Source organism: Corvus moneduloides, chromosome 1 (genome assembly GCF_009650955.1).
Source record: "Corvus moneduloides isolate bCorMon1 chromosome 1, bCorMon1.pri, whole genome shotgun sequence".
Classification (NCBI taxonomy): Eukaryota; Metazoa; Chordata; class Aves; order Passeriformes; family Corvidae; genus Corvus; species Corvus moneduloides.
In genome coordinates, this window is record NC_045476.1 from 24,556,636 (window position 1) to 24,580,851 (window position 24,216).

Genomic DNA, 24,216 nt, shown 5'->3' on the forward strand with positions numbered 1-24,216 from the left:
TCTCTGTCTTCTAAAGAATTACCTTTTGTATCTAACATTTTATATGTTTTAGGCAGCTGAAAAGAACATTTCCAACATAGAATAATAGCTTTGCATTTCCAATCGTGGGAACAACAGTGTGAGCCATATTTTTATTAAATTTATCATCTATAAGTGACTGCCTATTCCCACATTTTATTTCCATTTTACTCTTGTGCCTTACTCATCCTTTTCCTGTACTTCCTGTCTCCCTGTAACACACATCTATGTTCTTCCCCCTCCCCCTCCGAGTCTTGCAAGTCTCAAGTCTTAATTATTTAGAGCAGGGAAGAAGATATCAAGATAGTATAATTTGACAAGATTCAGATTACATCCCCTGACGAATAGCAAATGTACAATGGCAACTTGTGTGAATTACATAAGAAAACAATGGCATTTTGAGAATGGCCCTGAATTGAATACAGTTCAGGCATGCATACCTAAGAAAGGATCTCTGCCATCAATTACTTTCAGGCACCTGTGTGCAAAGTGCTCGGCGTTCTCTGCAGAACAATGGAATCCTTTTAATATTGTAGTCTTAGGATTGTTGAAACCATTGATTTACTGTCTTCAGAGCTAAAGCCACTTATTACCAAGAGTGATCTACAAACCCCCGAAGCGACTGTAAATCTCTCATGTGGTAATGCAGCAGACCACAGCCCCTCTAGAAATAAGGGCAAGCAGAAAACCCTTTGAGGTGTACAGAGGTTCTACAAGTGAAAGGCTTTGGAGGTCCCCCTTTGTTTTTGTGGACCTTTGTGTATTAGAGACGCTTAGCAAGGAAGCTGGTACTGGAAATCTTGAAGTATTACTTGATTTGATACGTACAGCCAAAAGCCCATCAAAAATCAGTAGTTTTACCACAAGTTTGCTTTAAGAAATGTCTGGAATCCAACTAAAAGGCTTCTTTCCCCGGTACTTACCACGGTTTTAATTGCTCTGAATTAAAGGGGTAATGGATTACTGAGTTCTTCTGTATCTTTCGTATGGCTCGCTCTATTCCAAGATGTTGAGTCCAAAGTCATAGGAGAATATTTCTTATCTAAGTATTCTTCTGTTTTTTCAGGGAAATGACTCTGATTTTTCTCCTCTTTCTGCAGTAGTGCAGTTAAACTAATGGCCTGAAGAAATAGAGGCTTTAATTGTTAGTCAGTTTGTTGACAAGTGGCAACCATTTAAAACTAGAGACCATTAAAACAGTCTTGGTAAACCACACAGCGTGGTGGGTTGGCTGTGTTGCAATATTTTGTTTCCTTTTGTAAAGCAATTTGCAGAGTAATTACCCCTTTGGAAGGAGTGACTTGATACCCAATTGGCTGCTCTGTAAAGCACTGTAAAGTCATAAATACTGAAACTACAGGCTGACAAGGAAGATCTGACCAAGATGGAATGCAAGACAGCAAGTGGAAACACTTTTAATTAAGGCACGAATATTTAATGTTCATTCGTGGAAGAAGAAAACTGGAAGGTATTCTGAAAGGCCTGCACAATAACAGGGGTTTTAAGTAGTTGGATCTGGAGAGTTTTCTCCTTCCAATAACTGGAAATAGAAGCAGTAATTCTGGATTCACTAAAATGTACTTAGGAGGGAAGTTCTGCTTTTATCTATTGAAAGAAAAAAGTGCCTTGATTTTTGTCAAAGCCAAATGTTGCGATAGCAGTAGTCACACACCAGGGAAGAAAATCTCAGTGTAGATTTGTAGCGGGTTGAGTTCGAAACCGGGCAGAAACACCAATTAAATGTAGTGGTTTTGATTCAAAATATCCATTATTTACTTATTTTCCTTCTGTGAGATAAGAATTAGGAGAAAAGCAAAGCAGGCACAAACCTTAAACAGTTGCAGTACAATGAAAGAGCTTTATTACTAACAGAATTAAAAGTAAAGAGAAAACAACAAAACAAAATTAAAGTAAATTCCCCCCCCCCCCCCCCTTTCCAGCACTTCTCTCCTTCTATCCAGCTCACACAAGGGATAACAGAACATGGGATGTTAGTCAGTGTTGCAGTTCTTGAAAAGTCTTTCTCTTATGCTTAAGGAAGAAAAGGTTTTCCTTCAGTTGCACGTGGTTCCCAAACTGCCACCAACAGCACACCCGCCCGGAAACAAACAGTCTGCTGTGTGTAGAACATCTCTCCCATGAAGAATTTCACAGTTCTTTCATACTACAAAACATGGGCCATCACATGGGGTTATTCATCTTTTTAAGGATAAGTTATTTTGGCCTGCACACAGAGGCTTTTCTTCGCCACAAGTCTCTAACAGCCTCTCACTACTTCTATATAGCCTGACATAGGCACTCTTCACAAACTTCATAGGCACACGAGGATACTCCATCCCCCCATGTTTTTCAAATGGATTAAAGAGACAAACAGTTTGTGGTATTACGGTTTCTTACCACGGCATGCAAGAAGGTTTCTTTTAAGCTGCGCGCCAGAATCGCGGCACCGCCCTCTTCTCTCCTGTCGCCATTTCCAGCTCCGTCCCACGTGACTCACTTCTCTTTCTCTCTGACTCTGAAACCGCCATGTTGAAGGGTGTTCTTGTTCGGGCTTTACGGTGGGGAAAGCCTCGCTCCCTCTGTGCTGCTGGCTGCACGGTGTCCTCTTCAGTTCAGCATGAAGTGTGCTGGCTGCAGACAGGAGGCTCTGCCGGCTCCCGCTGGCTCCGCCGGCTCCGCATGGAGAGGAGAGGGACCCGCCTGTCCCCAGAAGCTGCGCTGGATGGGTTTAGCTGTGAGCAGTCCATGGCTGGTTTTAGCTGCCTGCAGCTCTGGGACAGTCCCCCCCAGCGACCCAGGGTCCGTGCCGTGGTGCTGAGAAAGGGGGAAAGGGGCAGTGGCCCCGGCCCGGCCCAGCGGGGCCGGGAGGCTCGGAGCCCCCCCCACCTTCCAGCAGGCGAGCTCCGACCAAAAGGGGAAGTCCCGCCTTTCTGTGCGGTTTAAATATGTAAATTGTGAGAAGCGTAATTGGTCTTAAAGACTGTCCATCAACTCAGGGTCAACCCAACACAAGATTGTAGACTGATTTTCAAAAACATGTGGCTATGATTCTTTCTGCTTCAATTACATACATAAAATGGGAAAAAAAGTTTAAACTAGAAGCTTTATAGATTCAGCCAGTTTCATAAGTTGAGCTTTGAGGAAAATATTAAATATTAAGAAACCAGTAAATGTCTTGAGACAGTAAGATTTCACAATGAAAATCTCCCAGGTGCAAACAGATTGTAAACTGATGGAGAGACTTTCTAGCTCCTTTATTAAAATTAATATTGTTACATTGGTTTGGTGATATAATAATATTCCAGGGACTAGGTGATATCAGTTGGTATAAGGTGGCTTTATGTTAATGTTATGTTAATGTTAATATTGATACACTAACAGTTGTACTGGAGGTAGAGTTATGTGATCATACATAAAACTAAATATCGGTGTAGTATGGAGATACTACAGTCCTCCTACTCCAGTGAAATATCAAAACTGGTGAATATTTAGATGTAGTTTTTCAGTCCTTGGCAGCTTAGATATATGTTTAGGAAATTGAGTTAATAAATGTTATTTAGTGGTTTAAGTGGTCAAATATTCATTCCAGAATGACGGAAGCAGTCTTTGAATGCTTACTCTTCTGTCTATCAGTAGTCTAGAGTTTGAATTAAATAACCAGATTTTCTACTGAAATTGTTCTGGCCCTAAGCTATTCCATCCTATTTAGTTCTGGGAATGAATTTGGGACAGTAGTGAACTGGGGAAAAGTGTTAGATACTGGGTCTCCTATAGAGTTCACAGAATCACAGACTGGTTGAGGTTGGAAGGCGCAAGCATCTGGTCCTATGCTCCAGCTCACCCAGAGTGGCCTACAGCTCATTGCCCAGGATCATGTCTAGACAACTTTTGATTATTTTCAAGGATGAAGACTCCACAATACTTCTCGGCGACCTGTGCCAGTGTCTGGCCACCCTCACACCTCTGCCAAGCTCCTCTCCAGCTGGGTGGCCCCCTGCATATACTGGTATGGGGTGTTCCTCATCAGGTGCAGAACATTGCACTTCTCTTTGCCAAACTTTACAAGGCTCCTGTCACCTCATTTCTCCAGCCTGTCAAGGTCCCTCTGGATAGCAGCCCATCCCACGGGCCTATCAGCCACTCCTCCCAAATTTGTGTCATCAGCCAAGTTGTTGAGGGTACTCTCTGCCCCATCATTCAGATCATTAATGAAGATGTTACACAGGGCTCAGTACTGATCCCTGGTGTTCACCTCTAGTTACCAGCCTCCAGCTATACTTTGCACCACTGATCACCACCCTCAGGGCCTGCCCATTCGTCCAGTTTTCAATCCACCTCATTGTCTGTCCATCCAGCCCCTACAGCAACAGCCTGAGGCTGTTCTGGGAGGCAGCATCAAAGGCCTTATTGACGGCTCATTAGAAACTTGTCAGACACTGCTCTCCCCTCATCTTCCAGGTGCATCAGTTCACTGTAGAATGTTATCAGGTTAGTCAAGCGCTTTCATGTAGGGAGCCATGCAGGCTAGTCCTGAGGAATTTCTTGTCCTTCACGTGTTTGTTTACAGAATTAATTGCTCTACCAATTAGAGCTGCAGATCCTTGGATTAGCAGTGGTCATACATGGATGGACCTTTATCTACATCTCACTTGGTAAAAGAAAGCAACATTTCTCTATGCAGTTGGTATACTTTGGTTAGCTGGTACAAAATTGCACACTACAGAGGAGAGAAGAATACATGGTGGCTGTATAGTGGCCACAATGGTCATGCCATCATGAATTAAAGAAAGGAATGGTAAGGTACCAGCATAAAGTTTATCTCTCCTCTAAGTTAGGCACTTTCTGATCAGAGTGGCTTCAATTTTCTGTTATGAATGACTTTCACTCATATGTCACTCACCCTTCTGCCTTCTCTTAGCTGATACAGTGTGAGTTTCACCTCTTATTTTAGCCAAAGCTTTCTCCAGAATGAACTGATATTCTACTCAGTAGTATTACTTGATGGGAACATGCAATGAGATCTGTTAACTGCTAGTACCAAGCTCAAGCAGCAGCTAAATGAGTCAGCAGGAACATGTAGTGTACCCTATTTCCTACAAATCTCTCTCCTGCACGCAGGCTGTATGCCAGAAAAGCACACGTCTGTGGTTCTCCTCTGTACGATGCAGCTATTACTTCTGCATCTTCCACTTGCAACACTGGCACTTTGCAACCTCATCTCAGTTTGTCCATTTTTAATGGGATTTTTCTCAAGAAGACTGCCTTTGTCCTCCAAAAAAAAGAACCCTAAAGTTATGGCCAAAATGGTCTTCCATTCCTTCCCCAAATGATATTCATTTGGCTGTGAAAATTCTGACTCTGAATAGAGGACATTTCAGCTATTGAACTGGTATTTTGTCAAGAAACATTATTGAATTGTAGATAAAGATATTTTGAACTCAGTTACTTGCTCAGATTAGCTGCCATGGATGATCATTAGCAGAGGATCATGCATTACTTTCTAAGTAGAACTATTGCTTAAATGCTGTGTTTATTCTCATGTTTCTCCTTGCTTCACTTGCTACCATAGAAGCCACATAGAAAAGCAATCACAGATAACTTTATAGGCAAACAACTAATTTAAGTTGCATGCACAATCTTTCTGGTGTAACAAGCTGAGTAGGATAGTTTACATCTAAAAAAATGAACACTTTTGAATTGAGAAGTACCCTGATCAATAATGAAAAAAATAGGATAAAAGGTGTGAGGAGAAGGGAGGGATGGAAGTTACAGATGAGGGTGCTATTATGTAAGCATAAAAATGTTGGAATTAGATTGTGAAAGAGCCAGGAAAAGAGCAGAAAGAATCTCCATATTTACATTCAAAGCCTAACAAATATATAAATGTAGTAATTAAATTCTCGATTTCTGTTGCTTTGTTATCACAAAGAAGATAAGCATTTGAGTATCATTAAAGGTTTTCATTAAAATATCTTCTATTAATGGAAAGGATTTTGTCATAAACTACTGCCTGACAGATTCTATCAAGATGTCTGTTAATCATAATATCTTACTTGAGTTAACAGTGTAAGATTTCTGGGACTTTGCTCTGTAGAGCTTCGGGAGGATTGCTTTTTATCTTGGGCAATCTGTCCTCAGGAGGACTTATGCAGTAGCTCTACATGCTGTCCTGTGGAGTACAGTGTATCTGCTGTACAGGCAGCATTTCTTAGACAAGATGAATAGGCAGCATCAATTTTTTCAGCTCAGTGTTATGCTAAGTATTCCTTCAAATGAGGGAGCCAACCTTTTATCTGCTCCCAGTGATTCTATAAATCTTCTGGGCTATTTGAAGTTGGATCTGCCAATTGCTGCATGGAGCAAAGTCTTCTGATTCAAGGCACGAATAAAAGATAGGTTAGTAGCTCACTCAGGCCAGATATCCAAGTGTAGCATCTATAACAGAGCCTGAAACTTGTAGCAGTGAAAACTTATATTGCTTATGAAGTAGAAGTGTCTGGAAAAAGAGTGCTGGTTTTGTTACTTTGTCCTTGACAAAATTTAGGGAAAAAGTCAACACTCCTTCAAAATTTTTATTAGAAATAAAGAACATAGAAAGTTCAGAAACTTCAATTTATTTTTTTTCACTATGATAAATACAGCATTGAAGTCAGTGAAAAATAAAATTTTGTAATTCTCCTTCCCCCTTCCCTGCTCAATTTAATTCAATCAATCTACACGAGCTTAAATAAAAAGGGCTGTCACATTTACCATGGACTTAAGGAGAGCAGCAATTCCTTAGTACATAATACATTAATCTTATTTGAACCTTATATTCCCTAGCCTTTCAGTAAACAGAAGTACATCTTGTTTTCATGTCTTGAATACTTGTACTGAAGAAAATGATAATTAAAGGAAAAGTTAAAGCTTTTTTGAGCCAAAATGATTACTTTCAGGCACTCAATACAGCATCTTAATTCCTCAGCATTTCTTAAGGAATACAGCATAGCTGACCTTACTAAAAACCATAATTTTTAACGCACGTTCATTTGAATAATGCTGTTTGGTGTCTGAAAGTATGAGGATGTAAAAACAGCAGGAGGAAGTATGAAGTTTCCTTCTGTTTATTGTGATTTATGAGTAAAGATTAAAAGCAATTAAAAGTCCAAGATAAACCTGCTACTGCTATTGGGAATTTATCTTGTGTGTGGGTACTGAAGCACTTGTGTCAGGAAAGACATATGCAAATGTAAGGGGGAATGGTCTAATATTTTCCTCTTGCTGCCTGGTGTAGCGTGTGTTGTCTGTTGCATTTTGGAGGAATGTGTTGAAAGTCAGTAAAATCTTGCCTTTATGCCCTCGTGGTAAATGCTTTCTGATTACAGGGGGCAAAGTAGTACTACAGCCAATGGTAGGGTTTCTGCTGTAGTGCCTAAAACACAGAGGCCTGGATCCAGCCAGGACAGGGTTAATTTTCACAGTAGGCAGGAGGGGCATGGCTAGGAGGTGATTCTATACCCCTCATGTCATTTTCTGGGGAGAGCGGGAGGGTTTTCACTTTGGGTTGAGTTGTGAGTCAGAGGGAGGGTCGGGGTATTGCCAGGGGTTTTCTGTGTGGGGTGGGCAGTATCATGCAAATCAGTCATCTTTTTTCTTGTACTGCTCTGTCATTAGTATTGTTCCTTGTCTTATTTTATTATTGCTTCCAGTAAATTGTTCTTATCTCAATCTGTGCTCTTTCCCTTTTGTGCCTCCAAGCGTCCTCTCCAGCTTGCCGCAAGGGGAAGGAGGACTGGGGAGCAGGAGAGCCAGCAAGTGGCAGCATGGTTTGGAGAGTCTCGGTGGGAGCACTAAACTGGGGAGCATCACTCCTAAACCATGACACATAGTATCTTTACCTGGGGTTAAAAACAGCTTAGTAAAGCTGTTCCCATATGTAGGGAACTGCTTATTAGTTAATGATATGATAGAAACGTAGATAAATCATCACATGGATGCAGCTGCTGAAAAAATAGAAACAGAAATGAAAAACAGAAATGAAAATAGTAATAGATATATGCTTACATATACTTACTGTATATCATATGCTTACTTACACGCATGTAAGAACATGGCAGAAAGTGGAAACTCCATAAATTTAAGAAAAATTCAGCTGAAAATTGCCTTCTGTCTCAACATTTGTTCATCTCTTTTTGCCTTCAAATCAGGTCTAACAGTATATTTGGGTGCACAATTTCAAGAGATGATTGGCAAAAAACAATATTAGAAGAAAATTATGGATTTTGGATCTTCATAACACTGTCTAGTTCAGAACAAAAGCAGGACTAACCCACTAGCATTTTTTATTTTATAGCTGGTATGAAGCAGTGTTGCTTCAGGTAGGTCTTATAATATATCTGTGAGTAAATAATATAATTTCCTTTACTGGATGTGGCTTGTCCATGTGTGCTCACACCCCAGAAAGTCAATCCCATCCTGGGCTGCATCAAAAGCAGCACTGCCAGCAGGTCAAAGTGGGGTGATTCTCCCTCTCTGCTCTGCCCTGGTGAGAGCCCACCTGGAGCACTGTGTCCAGCTCTGGGGTCCTCAGCACAGGAAGGACAGGCACCTGTTGGAGCAGGTCCAGAGGAGGCCACCTAGATGACCAGAAGGTTGGAGCATCTCTTTTATTCAGATAGGCTGAGAGCATTCAGGTTGTTCAGCTGGAGAAGAGAAGACTCTGGGGAGACCTCTTTGTTGCCTTTCAGTATTTAAAAGGTGTCTATAACAAAGACTAGGAGAGACTTTTTAGCATGGCCTGCTGGGATAGGACAAGGACTAATGGTTGTAAACTAAAAAATTCAGGCTATATAGAAAGAAGAAATTTTTTATGATAAGGGTGCTGCAACACTTGAACAGGTTGCCCAGAGAGGTGATAGATGCCCAGTCTCTGGAAATATTTAAAGCTGGGTTGGATGGGTCTTTGAGCAATCTGGTCTAGTTGAAGATGACCCTGCTCATTGCAGGGGGATTGGGCTAGATGACCTTTAAAGGTGCCTTCAAACTCAGACTACTTTAGGATTCTGCTGAAGTTTAATTCTCATATATGTGGTAATAGAAGTCAAAAAGAGACACTGCTGTGGGTAGTTTAGTAATATATGATCCATACTTAATTCTTACTGTTCCCAAAGTTTAATTTCTGCACAGACACTTTTAGGAATATATGCAAAATCTTTTTCCCATGTTGGAAGGGATCTGACAATATAAAACACATATTCTTGTACAAAGAAAAGAATCCTATGTTACGATTTTGTACTATATATCATCGAATAGAGTCATGGTTAGTCTATGTATGCAACATTCTGGGATGTTTTTTACTTAGGAAGGGATTTGTATCTGGTTTCTACCTTTCTTTTTTTTTTGAAATAAACAGCCGTCTCAAGTACCCAAAATGTTTGTGTTGTGAGCTGGGCTTCAAACAGAGCTTTAGCCAGTTGTTTTGTTCCCTTCCTTTTTATTTCTCCACTGTGGAAAATAATGTTAAGCTAATCTCCTTGTGAACTTCCACTATCCGTTCTCATTTTGTCTGTGCATGCGCTACGAAACACAAATGCATAACTGAAAAAACCTGCTGTATTACCACTTTCCTACTGCATTTCAAAACATCAAAGCTATTTTCCGTGTACTACATTTTGCTGTATAAGGACACTAATTAAACCACAGTTCTTCCTGCTGTTGCCATCATGTACATCCTCTCAAATGAGATAATGAAGGTATGAGAGTTAACATGTTACTTAATTGGAGAAGCTGTAGGGACAAAAATCAAAAGCCATGCTAAAGCACATTGAATGATAGCAGTATCTCAGAGCCATTTGCAGGAAAAATTGAGAGTGATAGAAACTAAAGTGCACCTTGCTCTTCTTAAGTCTAAGGGAAAATAAATCACCTGGATTTTTGAACAAATTTACTTTCTTATGGGCAGGAATGAATGCATTCAGTAACAAAGCATGTCGTGTCTTCTGTTTTCTGTTGCCTAACCCAGAAACTCGCAGGCTTGATTGGTGAAAAAGGTGTTTTCTTAATAGACAGAGTACTGTGTAACTATTGTAACATGAGAATAGTTGCCTCTTTCTTTCCCCACATATCACCTTGCTCACTTCCTTACCATATTCTTTCTGACTAGCACTACTAATGTTAAAAGAGCTGTTCTGTTATGAAGTAAATTCCATAATGTATTCTGCATAATAGTATATGGAGAAAGAGGTAAGTGACAACTGATGTCAAGAGCATTCTTAAAGACAAAAGGTTTTACTTGCTTCTTCATTTTCTGACAAAGCTCTGGGATCATAAACCATTCACTGAGATGCTTCCACAGCGCCATAAAATTAGAGAACCATGGAATCATAGAACAGTTTGGGTTGGAAGGAATCTTAAAGATCATCTTGTCCCAAACCTCCTACACGGGCAAATACATCTTCCACTAGACTGGGTTACCCACAGCCTCATCCAGTCTGGTCTTGAATACCTCTAGGTATAGGGAGTCCACAACCTCTCTGGACAACCTGTTCCAGTGCCTCACTACCCTTACAGTAAAGAATTTCTTCCTAATATATACCCTCCTTCGACTTAAGGCCATTTTCCCCTTGTCCTCTCACTATGTGTCCATGGGAAAAGTTCCTCTTCAGCCTTCTTGCAGTTCCCCTTCAGGTACTGGAAGGTGCTATAAGGTCTCCCCAGAGCCTTCTTTTCTCCAGGCTGAACAACTCCCATTCTGTCTTCATAGCAGAGGTGCTCCAGCCCTGTGATCAACTTAGTTGCCTCCTCTGGACCTGTTCCAACAAGTCCATGCCTTTCCTCTGCTGGAGACCCCAGAGCTGGATGCAGAACTCCAGGTGGGCTCTCACCAGAACAGAGTGGAGGGGCAGAATGTCCTCCCTCGCCCTGCTGCCCATGCTGCTTTTGATGCAACCTGAGATACAAGTGAAATTCTGGGCTATGAGCGCACACTGCTGAATTGTGTTGAGCTTGGAAAAGACTACATCAGTTGACATTCTGGACACCTCATGTCAATAGGGTGTGTTTCTCTTAAAACTATTTCTAACTTTTTGGTTAAAAATCTCACCTAGAAAATCTGAGATGACCAAATTTCCAGTACATATAAACAATATATTTGAGTTTTTGAAATTATGTGCAAGAGTTGTAATCCACCATGAAACTCTTCTCTTATCAAGCGCTGAAGACTCTCTCCTCCAATATATGACTGGAAAAACTTTGAAGATTTTCAGGAGGTGCAGTAGTATTTACTTCCAATGGAAACTAGCCTGGCATATTTTGTTAATTCTCTCAACTTAAGTTAATTTTCAGTTTTAAGCAAGAGCTACTTGACAAATGTGTGTTTGTATGGTTGGGTTTTTTTTTTTGTTTGTGGGCATCACTAGTGAATTCGAATACCCTAATGCTTATTTAATTTACTGCTGTAATCAGGAATACTTCCACTGTAATTCCATGCTATTCCAGTTGTATTAATTAAAATCTTACCAGGGTGGAATGTAAGGGGCAGGAAGCAAGCCAGTCTGCCAGTGCTTGAAAAAAAGTACTTTCCTACCCCATGACTTGTAGCAGCCTACATAGCTATTTGCTGTAGCCCTTAGGGTTTAATTATGTCCCTTACGCCCTTCCTAACAGCAACAATCCTTACTATGCCCTGTTGGAAGCAGTACAGGGGAAGAAGAGAAAGTCCCTATCATGTAAGGACATTTTCAGAGTTTCAGCCTATGATTGGTACTCATTAAGTTACTTCTTCCTTATCTTCTATTTCTTCATGTACAGTAGACCTCAACCAGGGAGAACTGGTTCTGTTTTTTTATTCAGGCTTTGGTAATTCCTTACACAATTTATCATACAACAGAACGACTGCTTCCATATGTTACTAGTAACCCATTTCCTTGCAGTTTTTTATCTGTATGAGCAAATGCCAAAACATTCCCATGGGGGTGTCTTTGTTACAATTAATTTATCATATTAAAATGGAGGTTGAAAGGAAAAAAGTTCTAAAACTCATAGTGTGAAACTCAGTTCTTGGCATTTCTTTATTTAACCCATGTTACTGGAAAATAGTTTGGTATTTTAAAAATAAAAAAATGCTTTTCCTATCTGTTAATAAATTTCAGTGAATCTCTGAAGACAGTTGTTAAGCTGGAGCAGTTGCAATATATTGCAACTTAATTTTAATACCTTTACATAGCAAGTGAAGCAGTTTTATGATTCTTTTACTGTCCTGTTTTATATCCTCTACTATACTTCAAGGTGTTTCTAATGTGTACTTTGCTCTCATTTTGAAATATTATTTTTGACTGTTCCCATTTTTCTTTCAGTGCCGTTCAGTTCCATAAGGGCCAAATGCTACCACACTTGCACTGCAGTGGGACTGCTCCTTCAAAAAAGAACTATTTGGCATAATTATGATAAACTGTGCCTGACTGTTTAAACTTCATTATGTTCTAAGTGCTTATAGAGGTAATAGTTGCTTACTCACACACTTCTTTGAATTTGACTTGGGGCTATCTTATTATGTTATGACCTATCAGCTGGGAACCTTGACCTGTGTGTTGATTACATTTTTAATTGCTAACATATTTTGTTAATTGTTCACCTACAGAGAACAGCTACCTAAAATCTCCTCCTTAATGAGCTCATTACAATGCTGTATGCTTTGTAAATGGTGACCATCACATATGTGACAAATAAAGAAAGCTTTCTTGAGCTGGATTAAACCAAACTCAAACCAGTCCTTCCATATGAAGGACTTTCGTGCCTTGCTTGGGAAAAATGTGTCCAAGATTAAGTATAAATAATATTAATAGTAATGCTATTGTAGTATATTTTAAGGCAGTACCAAGATCCAATACCAAAAGTGGCTTTTACCTCTTGTTGTACAATATATGTGTATTATATATCTGAGTTTCTTCAGATATAAAATAACTCCATGTTTTTTTCAATAAATCTCTCAAATTTTGGGTAAAAGCATAAGGTACTGATTAATAAAATAATTTCATGTTTGTCTAAGGATTACTGATGGAAGAAATTCTTAAAATCTCTCTCTCTAAAGAGATTTTTGCCCATTGTATATAAACAATTCAAAAGGGAAACATCAATTCACAACACTAGTTCTGTTGTTGCAAGGTCCACAGAACAGAATCCAAAGGACTATAGAATATGGTATCAGTCCCCTGACCAGGAAAAAAAGAACTGAACGCACTTTGTTGATAAAGATTAGAAAGGCAAATATAGGTAATAATGATCAGCTTCAGTTCTGATGAGTCTGCCCAAACACTTCCTGGACAGACTAGAAATGCAGCTCCCTAATGTTTGGAATCCTTGCTTCAACTGAACCACTCATAGAACACAATGGAAGATTTTTTTCTTTGATTTAAGCCTAAACTCATCTGCAAATAAGACAGGGTAAAACAGTTTCTGTGTGGATAAGGAAAAGATGATATAAAAATGAAACTATAAGTATGAAACTATAAGAAGATTATTTTTCAGTCACAGGAAGTCACTAGGGTTTAGTTTTTGGACTGGTGTTATGCAGGGCTTTTGGTTTTGCTCTTTTTTGATTTATCACTGCACAAAAAGGTGGGCCATCCTACTGAAGATTTCTAATGACACGTTTCTGCAGCCATTACCAGTATTCATGTAGGTCTGGCTATTGTACAAGGAAAAATATATAACCTTGAGGACTAGGGGAAGGGATGTAATACAGTAATACCAAGGGCAGTTTCACTCAGAGGCCATGACATGAATGGACATGAGAATGGGAAGGGGAAGAGAGGTACATCTGTGCAAAGTGAATACAGGGTGACTGTGAGTCACCAGTGTGATAATGAATCCGGGACGTAGCTGAACTATAGATCGTGATAGGAAATGATTAATGCTGTTGGACCCGCTTCTACTATGACTCATGCAGAATGCAGTCTATATTTCTGATGGCTCTGAGTCCACAAAGGTGAACTCAGATTGAAATAGACAGAGCTGAAGACTGAAAAGAAGCAGTTTACTTTAAAAAACAGAGACAAGCAATAAAAAGACAGTATGTTTTCCTCTCTGCTTATATAACAGGACATGAAGGAATTAATATTAGGGCAAACTAGCCATTTAAGAAAATTGATATCACTCTCACAAAGGAAATTGGATATAAAATAGCTGTAAAAAAGTTCAGGTTAGAAATCAGAATGAAGTCTCTAACTGTGATGAGGGCTGGTGACATTCCTTCACATAGACTTAACTGGAGCAATAATCCTCTGAAATGAGGATCATTGAAATGATGGTGTGATAATGAAGGTCTGGATACACAACAAAATAGCCCTTCTAGTACTTATGGTTCTTGATGAGAATTCCTAGATATTCTGTGCAGGCTACATAAGCAGCTGTAATTGGTTGAAAGGTGTGCCTACAGCTATGCAGGCAAGAAATGCTGTGTTTGCTTAAGTAGGAAACTCAGGAAGTTAAGTCATGAAAGAGATCTTAACAAAGAGATCCAGTACAACCGAGGTCAATGCACAAGGATGCAAAACTGGTGCATCTGTGAAAATAATAAAAATTACAAGGATAGAGCAGAAAATGAAAGACCTAAGAGTATAAAGAAATCAAGTATAGCATGTGCAGGAAGTTTATCAGGGAACTAGTAGGTGGGCATAACTGTTGAGAAGTAAAGGGAGCCATATTAAAAGAGAATTATAAACAAGTAAAACTTCTTTAAACAGGAAATTACATCAAAAACCTTATCTTAGTAAAGAGTGGAGTAAGTAGAGATTAGACTTATCAGCAAAACTTCTGAAGAAATTTGAAATTAAAGTGGTAGAAGTATAAATAAATTTGCCCAATAAACAGAAGATAAGGTGACTGTAGAGTCGAAGAGAACAACTTATAAAAAACCCCAGCATGATTAAAAAGGGAAACACTAATGGTCATTATTGTTAAGCAATTTTCTAAAATGTTGCAATGGGGAAGTTTGCTAAGGATTTTGTATTGTCCTTTTTATAAGAAAAATTCAATGTTAGTCTGGACTAGGTGATGCCAGCCTGGGACTGATACTGGGAATGACAGTATCATGAGAGGACCATGGCACACACCAGAGGAAGCCAATTAAGCTCAGTGATTATATGAGACTCTTGGTAAACCAAGAGTGAGAAGTGATTTAAAACAGTGACTGCTCAGCTGCTTTTTAGATGTCAGGGCTGCTACTTACACAGCTTAATGGGAAAAAAAATCTCCAAACAATCGAATCTAATCTACATTAGTCTTTTCAAGGAGTTTGCAGATAAAAAAACCCAACAACCAAACAGGGGAAAAATAATAGAAAATACAACATTGTCTCCATCTCTACACAAAGTTACACACACTATGAATGCTGCAATCTCTTGCAGGGGCTTGTGTAGGTCATATGCATTTCTGCAGCACTGCTGCTTCTTTCCTGGTGTGGCAGATGCAGCTGTTTAGTCTGAGCTGTGACTGACTACCCGGCTGCAACTGAAGTGTGGGGCTGTGGAGCAAGAGGGTGGCCAGGGATCCACTGCCTTTTAGCCATGGGAGAAGCAAAATGATCCTTTCTTGAAAATGCATGCTCTGTATTATATTTTAGAGGGTTTGGCCATGTCTTAGTCAGGTAGACCAACATGATAGCAATGGATCAAGACTTTCCAGTGTCTTTTGAACTACATTACTGACCAGCTACAGTTGATACAATTTAGGCCACAAACTGGTATTTGACTATACTTTGAGCTATTATACAAGCAAGATAAAGCAGATGTTTTCCCGGGTATGCTATTGGAATTTTTTTTTTTTTTTTTTTTAATAATAACATGTATTTGCAGAAGGCACCACTGAAAATATTGCAGACAGGGTAGAACTAAACAGTTTTTTAATTGAATTCCTTTATAATGCTAAGGAGAACATGAACAGGTAGATAAGATACAAAAATTTCAAGCTTGCCGGTCAATGTCCAACTACTGGAAGATATTTAGAGGAAAGAGTTCCCTTTGGGCAGAATATTCTTCTGTGTAATTTATTATGCCTTCTCTTAAGAAGTTTCTTTGTTGTGCTATTAAAAAAGCCTGATTGTGTGCTGCCTTGGAGATAAGATACTATTATTTGCACCTCTGAAAAGTAAAGAAGCACAAAAGAGCATACAGTGTTTTGCTCTCACTTTGGTCAATGGCAAGAGTTTTCACCAGTTACAGGGAATCAAGTCTTGGAGCGCCAATTAGAAATCCATGGCTTGATGAAGTATGCTAACTTCAACTTTATAAGTGAAAATAAAAAGCCAAAACTGGAAAATAGACTAATAAGATAATGTCAGTGCATATTTGAACCACTAGTAGAAATGCATATGGGAGACCTCACAAATGCCACTAACCCTGATAGGAGGAGCTTAGAAATGTTTGCAGATTCATATCTATGTTTTCACAGAAACTATGGAAATGATAAGGCTCATCATCTTTTAATTTTCTAAATTATTTTATGAGTCCTTGGATTTTATCCAAAGATACATGGAAAAAAATCCAGCAGAGAATTATTATTGTTACTATAGGTCGATTCTTGATTTCTCTGGGTGACATGTTGTGTACTGTGCATGTGCAGTAGGTTTTGTGATTGACTGGAACAGTGAACAGCTGCAAAAATAATTTCAGCGTTTTCAGAGACTGGATTTTACACTATCAAAGTTAATGGAAATGTAATTATTCATTTGAAATAGTGTTGAAATAACTGCATAAATCCTGAAAGTTAGCAGTATTTTAAATAGGTAGTTTCAGATTTTTGTTTTTGCAGTGCTGTATTTTCAAAGGTGGTAAATCTATCTTGCATTGTTCATTTCAGCTGGAAGTAATGCAAAAAAATCTAGACCTAAGGTATTAAAATGTTTCCTTTGATAAGAAAAAATCAGTATTGATTAAAAGTAGGTTTTGTTAGAGAGAATTTGAAAAAAAAAGTGGAAACCCTACTTTGGAAAATTTTTTTAGGTGTCTACAAATACAACTTGAAAATTAATTGTCCAGTATGTCTTCTTTATTACTTTTAAATTAATTTTTTCTTTCTTTTAACCAGTCTTTCTGTCTTCATTTCTTTGAATAACTGAGAAAAAACATATTCTGTTGAATCACATCTTCCAAAGCAGTCATGATGGTCTTAGAAAGCAAGAAATAATTCACTGAATGCTGTAAATTCCACTAAAAGATTTAATCTAAGTTACTGAATTTTTAGAAGGCCATAAACCCCAACTTCTTAAAGTATCTTTCATTCTTTGAGTCAAAAGAAAGTGCTTCCAGCCACCACATCATAGTTGCTAATTTGTTTTGTCGTTCTCATCAGATGGATTAAATGCCACAGTCCCTTTTCCTGGATCTCAAAGGAAGCATCTGAAAAAAATCACAGGATGTTTATACTGTGCAACTGCTTCTTAATTTTGTAGAAACCTTCTAATTCAGTGATGCTCAGCTTGAATTTAAACCCAGTTTACCTGGTAGCCATTGCGACCCACTTTCAAACCAGGTGTAGCATGTACTGGAAGGGAGGCGTATGTTTAACTTTTTCTCTAATACTGTTTCTAGACTTAGGTAGATGAATTCCAAATGTTAAATGTTAAAATGTTAAATAATAATTTGATAAATAATGTTGATAAAATTTACAGATCACAAAATTGCCCTGTGCACAGTTACTTCTTTTATGCCATGAAATGTCTGCAGGTATTCTTCCTTTACTCTTTCCGTCTTTTCTTTAAAATATATTAATGTACTTTTCCTTATTAACAGCAGTGAAAGTAGACAATTTCATCTCTGGGTCCATCACAAAGTAGTTTATCTGAGCAGCACTTCATGCTATCCTTCCTGATAGATGAAATTTCTTTCACGTCAGAATCAAACTAAACTTCTTATCCATTAGGAGTTTACAAACTTTGCTGGATTGTATTTTGCTCCTCAGTCAGGTGAGACACCTAGTCATGCTAGACATTTAGATGTGATTAAAGCTTCCAATTCTACTTTGTCATGGGGGGCACAATTCATTTTGTAGAACAGTTTTTGGATCTCTTCTAGACAAGTAAAAGTAAACTTTATGAAATGGAAGTGCTATCATTATGTGAATTTGTAATACAGTCATAATGTATTGGGGACATTACTTCAGAATAATGAATTGTAAAAATAAACATTAAGGAGTGAATTTGGAATTAATCTATCTCTATCAATTTCTACAAATATAATAACTACTCATAATGTTCAGTCTTGATTAAATATATTTTATACACATAGCCAGAAAAAAAAAAATTCAGTCAGTGTAGGGGCAAATATGAACTCAAACATTAATCTAAGTTCCAATTTCATCTCTGTCCGAAGCTGTTTTATTGAACTTCATCAGTTGTGGTATTTTCCTTTTGCATATGTCTATGTTTATAGACATGTTTCTGTTAATCATATGGCTTTCTATCTGCCTGAAGAGTTAGCTAGGCAGTAATCTTAAAACAAATACAGTCTGGTTTTCAGATTTTGCTTGGGCCAAATATAAAAATGAAAAGAGGCTTCTCTAGAGCCCATTTATGCAATAACTTTCCTGTCCATGGCCTGCATCCTTTAACAGAGTAGAAGAATTTATTGCTGATAGTATTAAAATCTCATACAGATAATCAGTGGGTTGGAGTTAAAGGGGACAGAGACAGATAGAACTGATTCACTGGGAGAATGAGACTTTTAAGAGGAGACAATGTTATAACCAAAATCAGATTGATTTCCCAGCATTCAAAACTGGTTATGATTGTAAAGGGGAGAATTCTACAGAATATTAATTTTTAGCTGGACATTGTTTTTTTTCCAAATGGCTAGTTCTGAAAAGTCTTCACAGGTTTATTTTAAATTTTTAACTTTAACTTCTTGTAGGCATGGCTTATCTGCTAACATAAGAGTAGGAAAAACAGACTTTGGTTGGTAAGACTAGCTCAGCAACATTCATTTTTAGGGATAAAGAGATAATCCCTTCTCTGTGAGGTGATAAATTAGTTGATAATTCACTGACTGGAAATTCAAGGAATCAAGAATGACTAGTAGGAAAGACTTTTGAGAAGCTAAATGCCACAATTTGTGCACATGGAATAGTAGCTAGTTTATTTATCTTAATTTAATTTCCTCTCTCTTCTTCTCTTTTAACGCAAGCCCAAGGGATTTTATAACAAAGAGAGGAAACTAACTGAGAAAACCCAGAGTGTTTGTTTTTGTAAAGTGTTATTCATCTCTTGATTACATGACACAGATGACATAGAAAACTGCTGTGGTTTAGTCTGCTTCACTGAATGCAGTTTGTTTTCATGTCTGATTGCTTTTGTATTAATCCCACTTTTTAGCTGTGTTCTAACATGTTTTCAAGCCTTGTCTGCAAACTCTCAGGAATGTCTACATTCATGCTCATTATTGGCATAGAGGCTATGGTCACTTTTCCTTTCATGTTTTCTATTCTGATGAGACCATGAAGGTTCTGTAGCTTAAGGAACCACATTATTGTGGGGCTGCTGTAATGATGGATGGGGCTTCTAACATTGCCTATGTAGATGCAGCCAAGGCAAAAGCTGACAGTTCAGGAGTGTGGCCCTTAAAACACTCTAAAAGGTAACTAGTAAATGTTTGACTAGGACAAATACTTGGATGGGAAGAAAAACAATGGTCTTTCAGTAAACTAACCGGGTCTAAGATCTCTGCATGGTCATAGGAAATATTCTTCCACTATGGCTTAAGAGTCTGGAATTCTTAATGAACCCATCAGTTCTTGTCCAAGCTAGTTTTGAGCTAAATTGTGTTGGCATTGTAACAGCTTCAACACAGTTGATGTTCAAACCAGGAGAAACTTGGTGGCTTTTACTAAAATTTTCTTCCTGAAGTGAAACTCACATTTTCAACACAAAGCTGTGCAAGTAAAGGCACAAGTATTGGGTCAGTTTCACAAAGTAGCAGGGTTCAGGCCATCTGGGACACATCATTACTTAAGATAAACTGAAGGACAAGCTCACAGAAATCCCAAGAAAGTCAGTTAAACCACCCATGCTTACTTATTATCAAACACTTCGCCTCTTCCTCCTATTTTTTGTTCCATCTTTCTTTGTAGACTTGACTTCTCTCTGTTCTTCTCTCTGTTTTTTTATTTTCTTTTATCTGATACCTAACAAATGCACTATAAATATAGGTTGCCACACGTATTTGCAGTCTTAGTTGTGTTTCTGTCACTCTGTTTTTTCTGTCTGGTTGTGCCATCTCTCTGTCTCTTTAGATTCGCTCATGGCACTCAGTAATTTTCCCTCCTTCTAATTATTGGCTAGTTTAATAGTTTGACCACACCATACCATTACATGTTTTGCTATCATAGATGCCATATATAGTTTGTCTTTAATAACAGATTTTACAGACTATCGTAACATACAAATTTTATGGTACCTTATACAAAAGAAAGCAGCCTGTTGCAGAACCATTCTCCACAAACACATATTTGAAAGAACCACTAAAGACTCCATTCCTTCAGAAAGCCTCTGAATTGCGAGAAATCCTTATTAGGGATTTTTTGAAGGAAAGGCTCAAAAGGGATCTCCCATGATATAAGCTTCATTCTGTTCCTGCTGCAGGCTACATTATCAGAATATTCTTCATAAATTTGTTGTCTTGAAACTAGTTCTTTCAGCATCCTTCTCACATTTTCCAATAAGCCTGTTAGTAAACTGATTATTTTTAAAGACAATTATTAGGAGGCTGCATGTGTATTTTTAGATACCGAAATAAACCATAATGCTATACATTTCCAGGACTTCCCCCATTTCTTTTCAGTCTTGCACTTAGTGCTTTGCACAGAACACCACCTTTTCCTAAACAGATCTTGTTAAGAGAAGATAATCCAAGGAAGGATATAAATGTCATGGAATATTGGCTTCATGTAAGTTAAAACATGCTGGATAAAATCTGAAGATTGACCTTTTTTTATTATTCTATAAGCGTCTGTATCCCATGCATCAGACTGTGGTCTGATCACAATGAGAGCAAAAAGTTTGTGTGGAGTCAAAACTGCCAATTAACAACAGTTGTTGCTCAAATTGTTTCTCCATTTCATTTCTGATTAACTATTTTCCTGTTTCCTTGCAGTTTTCCACTTGTCCCACAAAGTCACTCGGGTGGTTCCAGAAAGTGCTCTGCTGATTGTCCTCGGTCTTTTCCTCGGTGGCATTGTATGGGCAGCAGATCACATTGCCTCCTTCTCCCTGACACCAACCGTATTTTTCTTCTATTTGCTGCCCCCCATTGTTTTGGATGCTGGATATTTTATGCCAAATAGGTTGTTCTTTGGAAATCTTGGCTCCATCCTTTTGTATGCTGTCATTGGGACAGTCTGGAATGCTGCTACAACCGGTTTATCTCTCTATGGTGTCTATCTGACAGGAGTAATGGGTAAGTTTGATCTATGAAGGCACAGTTATGAATGCCACTGTATATGCTGTTAGATGGGTGTAAGTTACAATTTAACAACTCTTTCCACCAGAAAAATTCAATTTTAATGGGAGCAGTTTGTAATACCTTTGTCAAATTTAAGAATGACGTGAAAAATCTTACCTAAGGAAAGCAAAAAAGCTACTTGAATCCATGTCTCTTATATTGTCCTGCTCTAAACACGTGCGTACACTCTCAGGATAAAGCTCAGGATTCCTACTGCTAATGGACATTCGGACAAAAATACACACTGAAGGGCTGAATTCTTTCTGCTGTGATAGAAACCTTAAAAGTTACCGTGAAATGAAACTGTCTTCCTGAAGTCAGCTTTAGTATTATGTGTTATATTTATTATTATTTAATTTTTATTGTTATTTAGTATTTAATATAGCGTTGTTAATGTATTTAATGTTATTTAATGTAATTGTTATTTTATAATAAGTGTTATTTAGTATTAAGTGGCTACTGGGTGGGTATATATGCATGACCCATCTACACATCTCTTTTGCATCTTCTTAGTCTGGAAATTTTAACTGAAGATTTAGAAGTTTTACAGAACAAAGTAGCAGATGTCTTACTGAAAAAAAAAAGAAAAAAAGAAAAAAAGAAGCCGTTTTAAAGGGAGCAGTCCAAATGGGCTTGAAAGGGAGGGTGACGCACAACTTCCTATGCCACAAATCCAAAAAGTGAGGGTTTCCAATTGCTTGTGCTTTTCTCAGAGAAGCCGTGGATGCCCCATCCCTGGAAGCGTTCAAGGCCATGTTGGATGGGGCTCTGAGCAACCTGATCTAGTGGAAGGTGTCCCAGGTAGTGGAACTGGAGGGTGTAAGAGGTCCCCTCCAGCACAAACCATTCTATGACTCTAAGACACACTCTGTCTTAATTACACTGTGATATAAGGGCACAGGGCTGCTGGAAGAGGCACAGAACAGCGGTACTTAATCTCTACAGACTTTCATTTAAGACTCATGTTATGCAATTGCAGATGTTTGTAATATAGACAACTACGATAGATACATTTTAGATATTTACCTTATTATAATTCTTATTTTAGAAGCAACAACATTTTCTTTAGAAGACACAAAGGTGACAGCTCATATGCAAACACCCTTGACTTTTATAGGTAGATAAGAGGTTTACTGTGCTTTAAACAATATATTTCATCCACAATATCACATTTATAATTAAAATAAGGTTTTCAGGAAGAATATATATGACAGGGATATTGCTACTGCAGATTGGAAAAGGATTTCTTTATTTAAATATCCAAGATGCTTGGAACAATTTAAAAAATATGACCAAAAATATTTTTTGAAAATCCTGTTCTGGGAAATAAAATGTATAATAATTACTTAAAAAAATATGTTGCTATAAGTCATTTAAGTGAAAGGATTCATTCACGCATTACAACATGTGAAGTGGAAAAGTTGACTGTTTAAAAAAAAAAATTATTTTAGGTGAAAAAATCACCTAAATTATTCTTCTCTTCTCAATCTGTAAACAACTCTTGACTAACTGCAAAAGCTGGATTTGATGGTTACATTTTCTGCTTCATCAGTATGCAAATTTTTAGTGACAGTGTATACTAGACCTCTGAGCTTACAGCTACACAGGAGAATCATCCCCTACCACAGGTCACAGCTAAAGCTCTACAAGAGAAATATGGGGTGTTAATAAAGGCAAACAATAAACTGGCATGTCTGGAGAACTTGAATGTTTAGAAAGTGCATTATTGGTATACTGTGGGGACCTGTCTTTGCCATGAAGACCTACTACAGTTCTAGTTTCAGCTGTGAAAAAGGCCAGACAAGGCTGTCCCTGATTCAAACTATGTCATTCTCCAGCAAAGCTGAGCAGGAGTCTAAAATATCTACATGACACAGACTTACTAATCCACTAAATCAGTTGTGTTGACCTCCAAGAGGTCAACAAGATCTAACCACCACACTTTGAGAAAAACCTTGCCGTTGTTACTTGCTGAAGATAGGAGAATGCTGATATACTCAGTTTCTAGAAGAGTTCATAGTACCTTCTGGTTGAAGTTCTACGGCATATTTTTGTTTCTATTCCACTTGTTCTACAACTGAAGTGAATAATGCTAAAAGTAATGCCATTAAAATGTAGAAATGTAAATCCACTACAGACTAAGATGAGCTAATACCAAATGATTTCTAGCTTCACCATTTGATGGGCCTGTAGTATTGTCCATCAGAATAAGAGTGCATAATCCAAACTGGATTGCATAGCTTTCCTGCATAAATAAAGTTAAAAGCAGCTCTTTGTTGGCATTCAAGACCATTGCAGATATTATAATTTGCAGAAGGAAAATGGAGAAAGTGATAATGACGAAGAAATCCTTCCTTAGAAGTGAAATAAAAATATTAGCACATTAACTGTTTAACCATCAACCATATCAGTCTGCTTCCACAGAATAGGAAGAATTATGTAATACTAGATCTTCCAGGCTGATTGCAGTGAACTGTTCACTGTCTGCTGGAAACTAACACATACAGTATTGTGGTTGTGACTAATGCTTAGAACAGGTTTTCCTGTACAATCTAGGTCACAGCTGCAATATGCTCAGTGTGTCTAAAAGTCTTAAACTGGGCCCAGTGAGCTTATCTTGACCAGGTGTCACTGATGAGCTGGAAGAAGCCATGGTACCAATTGAAAATAACTTCTGTTATTAGTCTAAATGGAAGTCTGATTTAGAAACTCCAGGCCTCTTGACAGCTTT

At 38.1% G+C, this 24,216-nt stretch overlaps 1 protein-coding gene across 2 annotated transcripts in view; it reads left to right on the plus strand.

Annotated features, from left to right (window-relative positions):
• The window catches only part of SLC9A3 (solute carrier family 9 member A3), a 54,344-nt gene that overhangs the window by 5,845 nt on the left and 24,283 nt on the right, over positions 1-24,216 (plus strand). For both annotated transcript variants that reach the window (XM_032102349.1, XM_032102339.1), the window contains exon 2: positions 21,138-21,440. In XM_032102349.1, coding sequence (XP_031958240.1) covers positions 21,138-21,440 — 303 coding nt within the window. The remainder of the gene's footprint in view (positions 1-21,137; positions 21,441-24,216) is intronic.